The 16774-nt window shown below is 38.3% G+C and overlaps 1 protein-coding gene across 3 annotated transcripts in view; it reads right to left on the bottom strand.

The window, feature by feature from the left end:
* Positions 1-16774, bottom strand: part of LOC148831764 (solute carrier organic anion transporter family member 5A1-like) — a 60607-nt gene that overhangs the window by 20747 nt on the left and 23086 nt on the right. For all 3 annotated transcript variants that reach the window (XM_088919711.1, XM_088919712.1, XM_088919714.1), the window contains exons 3-4: positions 4945-5077; positions 3760-3983 (exon numbers count right to left, since the gene is read on the bottom strand). In XM_088919711.1, the coding sequence (XP_088775837.1) occupies positions 3760-3983; positions 4945-5077 (357 nt within the window). The remainder of the gene's footprint in view (positions 1-3759; positions 3984-4944; positions 5078-16774) is intronic.

Below are 16774 nucleotides of genomic sequence, written 5' to 3'. Positions count from 1 at the left end.
AACACATGTTTTTAAAATGCCCTTAATAACTGGGCCCCATGTACTTCTGGCTTTAAGAAATATATTAATATATCAGTGCACATGAATAAAAAACTTCATGCTTGTTATTGTCTAGGGCATACACATAAGAAAAATAATGATTTTGGAGGAACCACATGATGTAGTTTCTGGATACACTGCAGAACTGATGTAGTGTTCGCTCATCAGGAAGAAACGAGCAAAAGACAATGTGAGAATTGGGCTTGTTATACTACAATGCTTTAACAGAATAAGAATTGATCAAATACAGAAAACAGATCTAAAATACCCGACAGTGTTGACGACATTTACAAAAACATTTGTTGTTGATTTTCAAGTCACATTATCTTCGAAAAAATGGCAAGTCTAAGAAACTATTCCAAATCCATCAACAAAATAAATTTTCTAAAATCACTTGGGTCACACCAACGGTTTAATGGGTAACCATAAAATAGCATAACTCTAGTTAACATAACACTACCATCACAATATGAACACACAGGTTTTGCTTTCATTATCTTTTGAACCCTTATAGACACTACAGAAAATCTAAGGAATGTGCAGTGTTTTACCGTATAGTGTGACCCTACTGACCAGAAAAACTGAAGCAGCTGCCTTTACTTTCTGCTATCCTGAAATAATATGCTGAGAAAGAATGAGCCTAACACCACTTGTTGTAGGCTCCCTTGTTGTAGCATTCACCGAGTCTTTTGTATTATTCCACCTATTACATTAGCCATATTACATTTGGTACCATGCAATTCTGACCTTGAGTGAAACTGTCCCTCTTTAGTTATTGTCTTTTACCACATTCTCCTGAAAGGGTTTCTTACAATTGCCCCTATGAGGCTGTTACTAGGCAACAGGCAAACTCCAGTGAGGTCATGTCTGAATCGGTAAAAAGCCACATTCACTCAAGTAAAAAAAAAAAACATTGTTCAATCTGTTTACTGGGAGATATTATTGACAGGTTTAAAACAGTTTTATTAAACTAAAAGCCAAAAGAATCAAAGTGACACTTCTGAGTATTGATGGCTCCCTTAATACCCATAAATTATGTAAATGAATAATTTTAAAAACTGCTTCATGTCTTTATTAAAGTGTGTGATCAAATTGCATTTTAATTAAAACCCATACCCAAAATAACATATTAAAGCAAACTTTGAACTGAGACAAACCGAGTCAGCTCATTTTGAATGAATAGATTGTCGTGGAATCCCTATAATTCCTCATAATCAGATTTTAATTTGCTCCAGAATGTTTAACTTGGACTAGTTTATACTGAAACCCTGTAATTCAATGAAAGCTTTCAGGACAGCTTTGACAAAAAAAGGATTAAATGTTAATTTGGGTACTAATTAGTGGTGGGGTGGGGATGGGGGTTATTTATTAAGTCTTTAAATTTAATTATATTGGATATTTTGAAGTTTAATCTTATTCAGCACGAGGTGTGAACAATAAGGCTATAATTGGGTCACAGAAATTTAGTGCAGTCTTTTGTTAAGTCAAAGTCAATTTTCTTAAATGCACTTGGGATTTAGCTGCTACAGAAACTATAGACTGTTTAAGTAATTAAACCTTGTTATGGGTCAAAGACCCATCTATACCATCTGTTAGTTAAGAAAGAGTTGTGTTTTAAAATAAGATGATAATCTTATTAATATTTAAAATATAATTTTCCAAAAAAATAATCTATACAGTACATATACTTACACAGCCATAATAACTAATATGGAGCTAGTGGTTCCTAAATATGCTACTATGATCTGGTACCAGTTATTTTAATTCCAAAACGTCTTGACGTACTAGAGCTCTGTCCAGTCTCTGGGGTGCTGTGTGACATTCACATGGATGGAGAGTGTTCAACAGAGGCCAGATATTGGATTTAAGCAGAGCAGCAGTTTTCCTCAAGCCACTTTCTCAATGGACACTGACCGATACTGAAATCTACTCAGTCACCCTGTTAATTTGCGTTTTAACAAACATCATTATCTAACAGGGCTTAAAAATAAAACCTCATAATCAAAAACTTCTTATGGGCAGAGTGTATATTTAAAGTTGTGAATAACCCCTGGCAGACTGCTTACTTGGCCCGTGAATGGGAAAAGCGCCTAGTAAAGAGCTTATTAAAAAATACTAGCTGAAACTAAGTATGAAACAATTACAGTTTCTTTCAGTTGAAAAACATGGTTCACATGTCAAGATGTATTAAATCATTTAACCGATTTACAATACTTCAGTATTGTATTCAGTATACTGTACACTACATATTTATATGGGCACAACTATTGACAAGTTTCATATCACCAATACAGAAAATAATATCTTTGATTATTTTGAAATTGGGAGTACATTCCAGTCAGCATTTTAGGAATGGCCGTCACATCGGCTTCCCAACATTTTGCAGTGGAATTTTACAACCTTTTTCAGAAGGAATGCAAACACGTTCCTCATTCACTTTTGTTCTTGTTTTATTCTACAATATAGTTCTTACTTTTTTCTGATACAATGTTACAGTACTTTTTGGTTTCATTAACCACCATAGGCTTTTTTTCCTCTCTCCTCAGGAGTAGGAAATCCTCATTTCTTAAAAGAAAAGCAGTTTCAATTTAAATAAAAAACATACAGTAATCTGCTTTGAATCTAGCATAGCATTTCTCAACTCAGATCTGAGAAAGATCATGTTTGTATCTTTTCCTTTCCATAAGAAAATGGCATTGAAAACATTTAAATTTTTTTGTTATTTTTATTACATTTATTTATTTTATTACATGTATTTATTTTATTGTTAGTATATTTTGTGTTATTACAACATAAGAAAATAAGTGAACTGATAAATGTTCTACCCTTTGGAAATGGTACCATTTGCAAATTAATTACTGTATTGTTTTAGATTTCATTTAGGAATTTAATTTCGGGGGGGGGGGGGGGGGGTTAGTAAATGAATGTTTGCTTTAGTTTCCTTGACATTCAATGACATTACACCAGTTGTGAGATTTCAAGGGACACTAACACTTTTACTCAATTCTGTAGGCATATGTGTCTGAGTAACAGTTCCACAGGTCTGTCGGCAAAACAGCAGGTACATTGCATTTAATACAGCATAACTGAACTTGGGGATAAACAGTGGTTAGCACTGCTTGGGCCCTGGGTTCTACTCCTGGGGTGCTATCTGGGTGGAGTTTGTATGTCCTCTCCAGGTTTGCATGGGTTTCCTTCAGGGTCTGCAGTTCGCTCCCACAGTTTAAAGACATACTGGTTGGTTAATCGGCTTCTGAGAAAAAGGCCCTGATGCAAGTGTAGGTGTGTCTGTGTTTGTGTCCGTGATGGACTGGCGTCCCGCCCAGGGTGTACCCCGCCTTGGGCCCATGGCTTCGGCTCCCCCTGCAGCCCTGCACCGGATAAAGTGGCTAAAGAATGGACGGATGTGTAACTGAACTCTTTACACTGAGAAACACCACAAAACTAAGTGCAGGTCAAATGTAACAAATGACTGCTTATTTATTTACATCTAATCTCGAGGCGGCTCATTAGAAATGACGATCTAGCCAAACCTTACTCTTTGTGCACTTCTTTGTGCACAGTACATCCTGTTTTATTTTTGTATATTCCGCATTATTGCATTGTGCCTGGCTGCTGTTGAGCTGCAATTTCCCTCACAGGATTAATAAAGTATCTATCTATCTCTATCTATTCCCCAGGAAGAGGCTAGTTAAAACCATGACGAGCCCCGCTGCCTACCTTTGATATCTTTCCCAAAGCCCATGGAGGAGGTGACCGTCTGACCCTTGCTGCTGGATTTCTCCTTCATGACATCGTCGTCGCTGGAGATGTCATCCGTGCTCATTTTCTTTTTCTTCTTCTTCTTCTTCCTCCTGTGCCGAGGAGGCAGTTTCTTGGGGAAGGTGAACATGGGGAAGATCACCAGGAGCATGGCCATGGCACAGAGCAGGAAGCCGCTCCACCTGTGGGTGGGGACACACACACAAACGCAGACACAGGGTTTGACAGGCCACAGAGCAGAGCAGGAACAAGAGTCTCACGCGTGCGCCTCCGTCTGAAACACTCATCTCTGGGATTCTTGGGCTTGTAATAACATCAATATAGTGCACACAATATACACACTATTACATATTTTGAATTCATGCAAGGCTTTATTTATGCTGGCTATGTTTTGATCATTTAACTGATTAACACTTACAGCGTAACACATTATTAATCATTATTAGCAGTTAGTAATTACTAATGGACACAATCTAGTTTTTTTTTCCTTCTCTGTTCCTCAGAGATGATTGGATCTTGAAATATTCATAGCTTGAAAGCAACACAGGGTTAAAAGTTTGAATCACTGTGAGAGACGGACACAGTTCTCTACGCCTCCCAGTCAAGTCTGTGCAACGGCGTCCTTTTCCAACTGCATTTCTTCCCACCCACACAGACGCAGTCACTGCTGCTAACAGCCTGCACACAAAATACTTTTTTTCTCCCCTATTAAGAACACAAATTCTGTTTCTCTTTCCAGGCTTGAGAATATGGTGTCAGTGTGTCAAAACAACATGGCAGGTCTATGACTCTCATGCCAGCACCAGTGTGGGAGTTGGGAAGATGTGTGTACATCCTGTGAGATGTCCTCAGTTGAAGTCTCCACCATTTTTCACACTGTGAACCCCACAGCATGTACAGTGGACTCAGCATTAAACTAATGCAGCTCTGAATGCTCTCATTGCAAGCCACAGGGACCAGTACAGCTCAAAGCATCTTAATCCCGCTGACACGTCACCATTTCGGCTACAGCTGACTAATGGCCCAGCGCAGAGTGGGAACTGCAATGTCCAGAATGGGGGATCCACATTTCACTCCAGAGAAGGGGCTTGATTGGCTGTGCCACTTGGAAAACATCCTGAAAACACTCGTGTTTTGTCTTACCAGTTGCCGACAAAGCGCGGGTCACTTTGATCGATGTTCACGATGGTTTTTGGGTCAACGTAGAACCCAATCAGGACTCCTCCTAGCAGGTAGCCTGCTGCCGGACCAAGAGCCCCCATGACATACATGATTGCTGAAAAACAGATAACCCCCACCCATCAGAGAAGTGGCCACAAACATCACTGAAAAAAAATCAGCACAAATGTTGTGTGTATTTTAATATCACATCCAACAAGTTAAATTGAACATCCATTCTAAGATCAAGGATAAGATTACGAGAAGATAAATGAACATGCCAAAAAAAGCTTAGAATCTTCATAGGTTTGTTGCTTAAGTCAGTTTATCTCAGCCAATTTTTTTTTAAAAAGCCCTTCCATTCTCAAAGGATAGAGGAAGCATCGCAGAAAGGTGGAAAAAAATTAGAAATAAAAAAAACGTTCTCCCTGCATCTTTGTCAACCGAACAAAATTGGGCTTCACAGAAAATGAGGCACATACAGTAAGTAAAGCTGTAAATGTAACATGAGCAAGATAAAGAGAACACGAGGGCAAGAAAACCAAACCATTTCCTACAACTGTCTCACTGTTGAGACCCTTGAGAACAGCAGGTTCATTTATTTTTTTAACTTGGTCACTGGTTAGAAACAAGTCCATTGTTGACAGCATAGGTTCGTATTCTGGTCCTTTTCTTCAGATCTCATTCAGTTGACAGTTACCCCATACAAGCAGTGTGTGCGGAGGCTTTCAACACCAGCCCACTGCAGCAGATACCTTCTGTATCAAACGAAGAAGAGCTTAAGGGCATTCAGACATCATGCTGCTTAATTAATTACTAATGCGGGATATGCAGCTCTAAAATTGACTGCTGGCTTTTGTTTCTTCTTCTTTGTCCATTGGTAAAAAAAAGAGGTTTCAAAGCGAACCCAGAGCACGCTGTGAAAGGTGTGTGCTCACTCAGTTCTCACCCCTCTGCTGCCACGTGCACAGAAGCTTGAAGATTATCCCTAATCTCCCCACTGAGGGAATCCCTTTTTCCAGCAGCTTGTTATGCGACGTAGAGATAAACTGAAGGAAAGGGGAATAATACGTCTACGTTTTAACGTTTTTTGTACATCATTCTTTAAAACTTTTTATTTAACGAGAAAAGGATTTTCAAATACACACACAGTACAAAGTAAAATAATTTACAGCTCTCATCTAGCTCTTTACATTATGCCACCGTGGTTGGGAGGTTACATCTAGAAATATAATCAGCAAAAACAACAAATAACCAACAATCTTTACAAAACACTGCTCTACCCTCTTTCACAGAACAAAATCAGGCCTCAATGGGGCCACATTTGTACGTCATTCTTAAAGCATTCTTTGAAGAAAATCAAACTGAAGGTGACACTCTCCTCCACATTCATCTGACTTCTAGGCACTGCTACAGTACATACATTTTCTTTGCTATGATGCAATACATCCTTATCGGATTTACAGGTACCTGCTATGTCATACTAAACTGCAGTATTCTACATTTTCAGCGATGGTAACTAAAGAAAGTGAAATTAGTACCATTAAAAGTCCTACTGCTACCAGTAATGTTCCATATTATAAGTGTAAAAATTTGTAAGAGCAACAGCAGCTCAGATGGTGCTTTTCACCACAATCAGAGTCACAAAATGCTGAATAAAGTCTCAGGCAAACCAGCACACACAGTCAAGTCCAGCTGCTCTGCTATGGAGCACAGTTTTAAATACAATTGAAGTAGGGACACTTCATGAGGGCCACATTTCATAAATGCTTTTTTGACAAAGGCATAAGGGTTAGGAAAACTGACAATTATATATATATATTTTTACAGAGACAAAGTCATATAAGCAAATGAGGATTTAACATTTATTCATGATCAAAATCAGACCATCGAAAACCAAGAGAGGGCCAACTATTAATTGATCTAAAGAGCTTGTCCAGTCTTTTCATGAAACACACCCAGATATCAGCCCCAGTATCAGCTTTAAAAATACTTTTCTGAATTACGCTCCGATAATGGTGAAAAACACATTAAACACATTCTGCTCGCAAAACCCTCATGGAGTCTTTAAGCAATCAGGCTTGCTCTCATCACAGCTTACCCACTTAGTCTAGAAGTTGTAAATCATGTGTCAAACAAACACCAAGGTCAAGGGCTTACAATATGGGCTTCATGGGCTTACAATATGTGAGAGAGAAAGGACTGTAGTCTATACAGTGCAGTATAGTACTGAACCTCACTGTTCAGTACACAGTGAGGTGACAGTAAAACAAAGCCTAAGAGCCAACATTCATTTTGTCAGGTAGGTAAGTACCATGCACATAAGCCTTCAAAGGACCAGTTTTGCTAATACATTATTAAACAGAATCATCTGGTGCTGGAGCACTGCACTGTGTTGAAGAAAGCCCAGCTGCATTCAGGAGTGACAGTCCTAAGATCCCTCTAATTATCTGGTCTAAAGTTACAGTAAAAATCACACCCACAAAAAAACCCACTAAAACCAAATTTGTGATTCAGGCAGAACAAAACTGCACATGCCTGTACTTCAATTTCTTTTACTTTTCCAGTGTCCAATGCATCTCACAGCACAACGAGACAAAGGACAGCTGCTGCCTGGTGTTCTGCTAATGAGGTGCAAGCTGTCGTTGATTAATAAGGAGATCATTATCATTATTATGTTAGCTAATGTTTAAACTTGATGGCAAAACTTGGGAAGTTTAACCGTTCTGAATTAAAAATATGTAAATACAAAAGCTGAAGCAGGCTGCTCATGTTTGTAAGATGATAAATGTTATTATTGCTGTACAATACATCAAGATTGGATCAATAAGAAAGACCATTACTACTACTAATTACTCATCATACAAATACTAGTAAATCACAATAGCATTATGAAAATTATTTAATGAGGTAGAAAAGTAGATTTTTGTGTGAGAAATGTATCAAAACAAAATACCTTGGCAGTGAAAGCATCCAGTTTAACTGGTATATTCAATGGACTAAATATTGAGTCCATACATTTTTCATTTGAAGGATAATTTTATGAAGGTCAAAAAGAAAACAAAAAGCTTTTACAAAAGACAACAGAAGTGTTATCCTGCAGAATCATTCCAGGGGCAGCTCTGCATTCAATGCAATGCAGTAAGAAGAATAATTACATCCTAGGTACCTACAGAAACACAACATCAAACAAATCAAACAATAGGCACCATTTCTGAGTGTCACTGCTTAGCAATAGTTGCAGCAGTCCTGATATTAACTCTGGAATTAAGTTATAAGAAACATGTCCTCACAATTAGAGAAAAGGCTTTATAAAGTAATATTCAGTAGTTCCTTCATTAGGGCATGTAGTGGCCTGCTTTGGTATAAATGAAGTAGAAATTAAAACTCTTTCATTACAGCCTTATCTACATTAAGTCTTTAAATTAGGAAAAAATTCTTATTCTTCACCATTACACCATATAATACACAACAGACAAACACCAGTAAAGGCTTTTGTAGCCGAAGCAGCAAACCTGCTCAATTTAACGGAAGTGGAGATGAGCAGGTCTTCTCTGTTCTAGAAGGCAAGTTGGTTTTTAGCAGCTAAATAGATGTGAGGATCTAAACCCTTTTTTTTCCCCATCAAGAGGAATTAATACCAGCTTCAATAACAGGCTAGATAGCTTGTTCCGGTTCCCAGAAACCTTAGTGTGAAGATGCGGCCCCTGTTCTCACTTGCAAATGCATCTCCTCTTGGTATCTATTTGGGTCCTCCGGTTCATGTTTCACTGTCGATTCTATTAGTGGATTTTGTAAGCCTGAATCAGGTTTGCACATCGTCTTCTCTATTCAACACTAAGACGCTCCAGGTTTTGAGACTGCATCTGTATCTGAACAGGAAATTACTTCGGAATCTGGAAAGATAACTTACCCTTTTCTCTGAATGATACCAGATTCCAAGGTCTTACTAATGCAACACGCAATTTTTACATAACCTCTCTTGATTTAATTTCAATGGTTTATATATATATATGGTATATATATGGTATATCCTACCATTTTATTCAGTTTTTTACTGTCCCACACTGGTTACATATTAAAGCGTGCAGCACTGTAAACTTACAAATTCAAGATGCGAGACTGCATATACAGTATATTTTGAAAGGTTCCTTTGTCCTCTGAGTGCCATGTGGAGTACACTACCTTGCAATTTTCACCTCTTCACAACCTGATGGGTTGTCTGATGAGTGTTTTCTTCCAGAACATTTTGGGATGTCACTGCAATATTTCATTAGCTTAACAGGAGCACTCCAATCTCAATATATATGTAAATAAATACGTACTTTACAAACAGCACACTAAGGTTGAGCCAGCATCATTTTGTTTGATGGGAGAAAAAGTTATCACTTTTTTGTGTTATTATTTCTGTGTTATGTTGTGATGAAATAAAACCACAATCTTGCCAGCCAAAGCATACTTTGGATCAACACTGGTCCAGTGGACAAAATCATGTTTATCTGTGCTGCTTGGTACTGGACCATGCTCAACATGCTATCAGGGATCGGGACTAATACGGTTTAAGTGTTGTAGTCTTACACGATTCATTTTCTCAAAAGACAAAACAAATGGCTTGTTCCTGTTCAGTGAACCAATATTATTCTGCAAAGTGCATAAAACTCTGAAAAGTAACACTTACAAGACACTGATGAATTGAATTCTGAATAATTGGAGTGAAGGCTTTATGTATAACATCACTCCTTTAGCTTTAACCTTAAAAATAACATTTTGGATTTCCAATTGAGCTAATAATTCTCAGCAGGCAAAAGAGAGAGCAGTGAAAATTCTGCAGTCTAGCTCAGGATTCCCAGAGGGTACAGTGACTAAGCTGGCAGTGAACAAGTCTTAAAACACAAAACATAAGTCAACCAGACAATGACACTAACCATGTCTAAAATCCAACAGACAGCTCAAACAATTCTAACAGGTACATTTCCTAGCCTGATGATGACAATGACAGTGAAGGAGCAGTAGTTGTAGTGTTTTGATTCTTCCTTAGGCGTTATCTTCATGTTCATATTTTAAATTTATTTTTTGAAATTACACACAAAAATGCCTTTAATCTTCAGGTAAAAAGTTCAGAACCTTTCCATCCATAAATGTCTTTTCTATATATTATAACCCGAAGGCCAGTTAATCAGACTGATATACTTACCACAAAGTAAAAAATAAATAAAGATCAGCTAGTGTAAAAATTCTCAGTTTACTGAATTATAGTACTATACTGCCAACATAGATTTAGCATTTTTACTACAATTTAGACAAGATGAGGAATGACCTTGGTGCACTACATTCTGCGTTCATATACGTCATACAGGATGAAAAGAGAGCGACAATACATTACATTTTTAAATGAGTAAATCCCATTGTTTCTGGGCAGCAGCTGTGTTGGCATTAACAGCCTGAAATACAGTATGCCTAGGTGCCAACAGAGGTGTTAACCTCTCTTCCACAACAAGACTATCATCCTACAGCACAACGCACAACCTTTTCCAATTTCTCCATTCAGACCATAAACTATAAAGTGTTTAACGACAAGCTTCACTTTATAACATGTTTTAGCTCATAAATGGTTAAGAGTGAGTTGTTTGCCGTGGTGCAGAATAAAAGCCACCCTTTCAGCTGAGGGAGGACTGACTACATCTTGAGATCCCTACAGAGAAGGGATGAGTCCAGGTGCTGTGATGTCTCGACTCTACAGCTGATTAAGTACAAGACCCACTTCAGCAATGCCTGAGAGGCCAGACTTGGTGACTTTAAGAGTTTACAAGAGTGCCTAGGATGACAAATTACAGGAAAATTGGTTTTCCTCACTTCTACCCACAAAACCATATTTGGAAACCATATGGACTAAAAAGTGCAAAAATAAACCTTCAGAATTATGACATGTGTTATGTTACACACAAAAAATACTCCACACGTGTGACTAATAAAAAAAGCCAGTTTGAAAACAAATTAGGTCTAAAAAGCCATGAACAGAGACGACTATAAGGGGACCCAATTCAGCTACTCAGAGTTCTCAGAATCATTGACAAAACCGAACCAATGGAATTCTTTCAGGATAAAAGAAAAATACAAGTGGAAACTATGTGAAAGTGTGTTTAAAACTGAGAAACGGGAGGTAGTTCTTCCTTGCCCAAAGGGCTGTTGCAGCACAGAACACTCTATGTTGTCATGTTGTTGAGGCTGATACCCTTTCTTGTTTCAAGAAACAGCTGGACAAGACCTCAACTACTAACTACTCCACAGTAATAAATGGGTTAGCTGGACTGAAAGGCCTGTTCTTGTTAGCAATCTTTCTTAAGTTCTGAATACATCTGAATCATAAGGTGTCCTCAGAAAAAAAATCGAATCTATACAATTTCACCTGGTGAAAGATGCAGTAAAACCTGATGCAGGCAAGGGCAATAACTCGTTGATCGAAGACATTACTGTAACTTGGCTGGTAACTGAAACAAAAGGCTTTAAAGGCAAAGCAAAATGATCTAGATTAACTTCCTTTGGTCAACACACCTAAACCACAAAGGGTAGTAGCCATTAGCAGTACCAAAAAGGTTTTAAAGTCTGACAGCAATCCAGGTCACCGTTCAGTTTTTGACACTGCACTGCTTTGCTTGACAGAATTGGGCCCAGCCTAAGGATGCACGCCATGAAGCTGTCCCCATTCATTCGCTGCGCCACTGTTTTACAAATCAAAGACAGCGATTCTCCCAGTTTGAACTAACTTCACACAAAAAATAAAACATCCAGAGACAATATAATTACAAGAGGCGGAGAGAGCCATCAAGGTTAAGCCACAAGGAGAGACAAGAATGTGCTTCTGGCCGTGCACTTCGTTCACTCCTCTCGAATCACATCTGTTGCCAAGCACGTAAATTTAGAAACTGAAACGTCAGAGCATAGATGCGCCATCACACACATTAATTAACATCGCCTGGCAAAAAGAAGAATGCAGATGGCATGGATACAATTATTTTTGTGATTTATGGGAAGAGCAGCGCACAGTCTTGTTGACCTTCAACAGCTGTCATGCTTGTGTGTAACTGGGCAATCGAGCAAGGCACACAGATATTCTTGATCGCACCGGTATATCTCCAAATTAAAAGACATGCTAGTAGAAAACCTACAGTAGCTTATACGAGTCACCTTGGGTACACAGCTTATGCTACTAAGCACAAGGTCTAATGGGACAAGATGTTTAATTCCAATGAGTGATTTCCAACACGTAAGTGATTTGCATTTTTACCATTATAATGTACAGCTTAAGCAACACAATCTGTCATATTTTTCGCATGGGGCCTAGAATATCCACCTTCTGACAGCAGTTGTGGTAGCAGACAAGGACAGCACTGTGGATCCACAATGGGTAAGACAAATGTACTAGCCACCAATACATTAGTTACATTAACAACACTTAGTTTTTAAATTATTGAAGTATAAATATGAATATAAACAAAGGATATTATTTTTGGAATGACAAAGATAACACATAAGAAAACAATAAGGGTTTAAAAGAGATCTCAAAAGAGATCATGTAATAGCCTTATTATATTCCTAGAGACGATAAAAGATTCTAAAACATTTATTTAAAATACAATTTTGGGTATTGCTGTCTTTAGACTCTGGATGTTACTTCTTCCGCTCTTTTTTGATAATGGTAATTGTGCAAGGGGTGTCTCCATGTTTAGATATTATACTCATGATAGAGAACGGTGCTTTAGTACAGCCGTCTCAATTTATGACATTTATTCCATATACTCTGTACTCCAAATGTAATCAACCTTCTGGTGCAATAGGAACAATACACATCAAATAAGAATAGAATCACAATGTTCAACTGAAATGAGGTCTCAAGATTGAGACTGAGGCTTTGATTTAATGATTTGGATGTACACTTTGGATCCTTACCATGGTCCATCTTTGGCTAAGCTTGACTTTCTTGTCCTGCCTGGTACACGTTGGAGCAGAATGTAATTGTAGATTTGTACTAAAATACTTAAAAGTGTGACAAAAGGTGACATTCTTGCTTTCCAGAATTCCATTATGACCATCACTGAATTCTAGTAATGGCACTATGATGAGAGTATGGCATGTGAAGTTTTGAAGTGGGACATTATCCAAACTGTATCTTATTCTGCTAAATGATGTTTTTAGTTCCTATTTCATCAGAGGTGTGAATAAATCTGGAGGACACTGAGTAACATATAAATATAGCTACCGCTGCTGCTTCTACCTTTCCACTGTATTTCCATACGTTAGCGTGCTTTTCACATATTCAATACAGACGGACGATTTGCTCACCCTATGAATGCGTGTGAGGTATGCAGGCACTTCTTTTGTGGCTTGTGAATGTGGTATTTCATTAAGGTCCCCTCATCTCTGGTTTACACATTTCTAATCAAATGAGAACGTACGTTTCCGAGGGCTTAAGTTCAAAAGTAAAGCTGACCGCAAAACCCTTGTGGTTGCAAACTGCACTTCAGCCACATGTGGTCTTGCTGTGAATTAGAATGTTTGTCACAGTCCAGCTAATTTTGCATTGTTGAGCATTTTCTTTCCCCAGCTGCGTTTTAAAGGATTTCACTTTTTGGCAGCTCGCAAAAGCTCACCTCCTACTAAAGTATGCCAACATTTTTAATGTATCCTCGCTTTTCACGGTTTTCACTTTACTTGCATCTCCCACGGAGCACTGGTAGAAAACTTTCCGTGGGTTTTAAGGATATAGGAATGGGAATTTTTAGAGTAAGCTTTAAAAGTTGTTGAGGTGAAATAATCATGTTGTAGACTTTTAGAACAGAACCATGATAACTCTGTGAGGTCCCACTGTTCATTTATTACTGGTGTGTGTCTATTATTGGCTTTACGTTGTACATTTGTATTGCATGTTTTTTAATTGTATCAGCTCACCAAAATCCATGCAACTAGTTATTACAATAAAGTATTGCACTTGAACATGGACTATAATTGATGACTGTGCTAAAAAATACTATCACAGTACAAGCTTTTCGATAATTTGAAGTACCTCAAAACAGTATCTATGTAATGCCATTACTATATCCAATTCTTTTGGATTGCATCAGAAAAAACTGCAAAAAGCAAAATTGTCACTCGTGAATCAATGTGCAAACCTGTATCATAGCAATATATTGTCACTTGATATTTAGATTAATGTCACAGGTTCTCCGGCTGGATTTCTAATTACCCGTACAATCCACCTACACAACATATCAAACAGAAGTAGAAGATATGGATGTTATTTTATCAGCCATTTCACGATGAAATGAAAGGTTTCACTCCATGATCTGCTTCACTTGTTTCGTCTATATAAAATTGTGACAGGCAGCCTTTTCACTGACAAGTGAAGCTTCAGGAGAAATGGCTCTTCATAGGAATGGGGAATTCAAATGTCATTTTCTCCACCGGTTTTCATTACCATCCTTTCAACTTCTTCAATCTACACAAGTAGCACCAGACTCACATATTTCCTAAAAAATAAACTCAGATGGCACGCTTGCTGCCCCCAGTACAAATACAAGATCTCAAATAGTGCTAAATGGCATCACATGCACGTTTTTCTCCAATATAGAAAGAGTGATCTTAAGATCTTAAGAGTGTTTAAATCTGGCTTTTTTACCAGGAGATACATTCTGCTTTTGCAAGACATCCTATAAAATTAATTGAAACCTATGATTTAGCAAAAATACAGCCATTCAAAATGAGGGAGGTACGCTGCCTTACAACGCGGTGGACGTAGCGTAACCTACAGCACGTTGTTTGAAATGGGATAATAGTATCCACAACTACCTTGTACAACCGCCAGGTGGAGCTAATAAAGCTTAACGTCACATGTGCATGTACAGCATTTGAGCTGTGATTAGTTTTGTTATCTTGCCATGCTGAGGCCCTAGGTTCAATTCCTGAGGTACTGTATGTGTGGGGTTTGCATGTTCTCGCTGGGTTCTTGTGAGTTTCCCCCAGGTAATTTAATTTCCTCTTGCAGTCCAAAAAATACTGGTAGGTTCCTTGGCTTATTGGAATACTGACACTGGTTTAAGTGTCAAGGCTAAAGTGATTAGAAAATGGATGAAACTAAAGGCACTGTGTAACTACTGTATATACAGTGATAGAAACCCACTATGAGATGGCAGGATCTTACTGAGGATAAATTATTTTATAGTGCTCGTTTAAGGAGTCAGCCTTTCCACTTCTCTGGATCTGACCAATCTAACTACCTGTTTTCTGCACTTTCTCTATCATGCTTGATTTATAATTATTCTGAAAATCTCCTTCTTGAAATGGGTCATTTATAAATACCTGTTTTCACTGTTAACATCTTGTACCAACTCTGTGACAAAATATACACTGAGCTCAACCTGACAGCTGCTGAGTCCTTAGTTCACCAGCATTGAATAAAAAAATCTTTAGATTTCTATATTTATATCTTTATTTAGTAGTTCCATTACTGACAAAGGCTAAATTACTTTCTTGGAAAAATGTATTTTGTGTGTTGCAAAAAAATGACTTGCTTTAACAAAATTTACAAATGCTTTCCCCTGGCAATCTACCTGAATGCCCAACTCTTTGAGACGCCTTCCACGACACCATGTTTGCTATTAATTCATTTAAGGGCACTCCTACTGAATTGCTCTGTTTTTCATGTGTGCTAATTTTCTGACTATCCTATCAAACCTTCATAGTCTCCCTGCCAGAAATGCACCTGATTTGTCAAGCCCCTAACTCTCTGCCAAATCTGCTTCAGGTTCACATGTTCTTTTGTAACACCTTTCTGTGATTTTTCACAATCTGTGAATGCTAACCCTAACACTACCTGGGGTGTCAACTGAGCATTACTGAGATCTATATCTGAATGTCTTCGGGCTACGGATCTGAAAAATTTCCCAAACCAAAAAGAATAAGTGGAAAACAATCCCGACCACCGATCAAACCTCGTGCAATACAATGGGATTCAATAATGCTTGGTTACAACGTTTGACCCGACCGAGTCAGTTTTGGGATACACTCACCACGCGGTGCACCGCACCTCCAGACCCCAGAGAGTTTCCAGAAAAAAAAAATTCAGATAGGAGCAAAACACCACTTGTCCAAAACCTGACTTGGGCCCCTAAATCCAGTTCTGAGCTTAAAAATTGTCTAAGTAGTGTGTGAATATTAACCCTAACCCTACCTGGGGTGTCAACGGAGCATTTTAGAGATCTATATCTGAACGTCTCTGGGAATCGGATTTTGCCATGTTCCACAAAACAGAAAGTAAGAGTGGGAAACAATCAAGACCACCGATCAAAGCTCTTTCAAGTGAATGAGATTCAACAATGCTTGGTTATAACTTTTGATCCGACCGACTCAGATTTGGGATTTAATTACCGTGCTGTGCATCACACATCCAGGCCTCAGAGAGTTTCCAAAAAAGAAATTTCAGATAGCAGCAAAAAAACACTCGTTCTAAACCTGACTTGGGCCCCAAAATCCAGCACTGACCTTGAAAATTCTCTAAGTAGTGTGTGAATGCTAACCCTAACCCTACCTGGGGTGTCAATTGAGCATCTCCAAGATCTATATCTGAACGTCTCTGGGAATCGGATTTTGAGAAGTTTCCCAAACCAAACAGTACGAGTGGGAAACAATCAAGACCAATGATCAAAGCTCTTGCAAGGGAATGAGATTCAATAATGCTTGGTTATAACTTTGGTCCAACTACCTCAGTTGTGGGATACAATTACCACGTAGTCAACCGCGCCATCCAGCCCTCAGAGAGTTA

This window comes from Atractosteus spatula, chromosome 6 (genome assembly GCF_055471065.1).
Source record: "Atractosteus spatula isolate fAtrSpa1 chromosome 6, fAtrSpa1.hap1, whole genome shotgun sequence".
Classification (NCBI taxonomy): domain Eukaryota; kingdom Metazoa; phylum Chordata; class Actinopteri; order Semionotiformes; family Lepisosteidae; genus Atractosteus; species Atractosteus spatula.
Note: the sequence above shows the minus strand (reverse complement) of the source record. Positions and strands in the feature narration are given on the sequence as shown.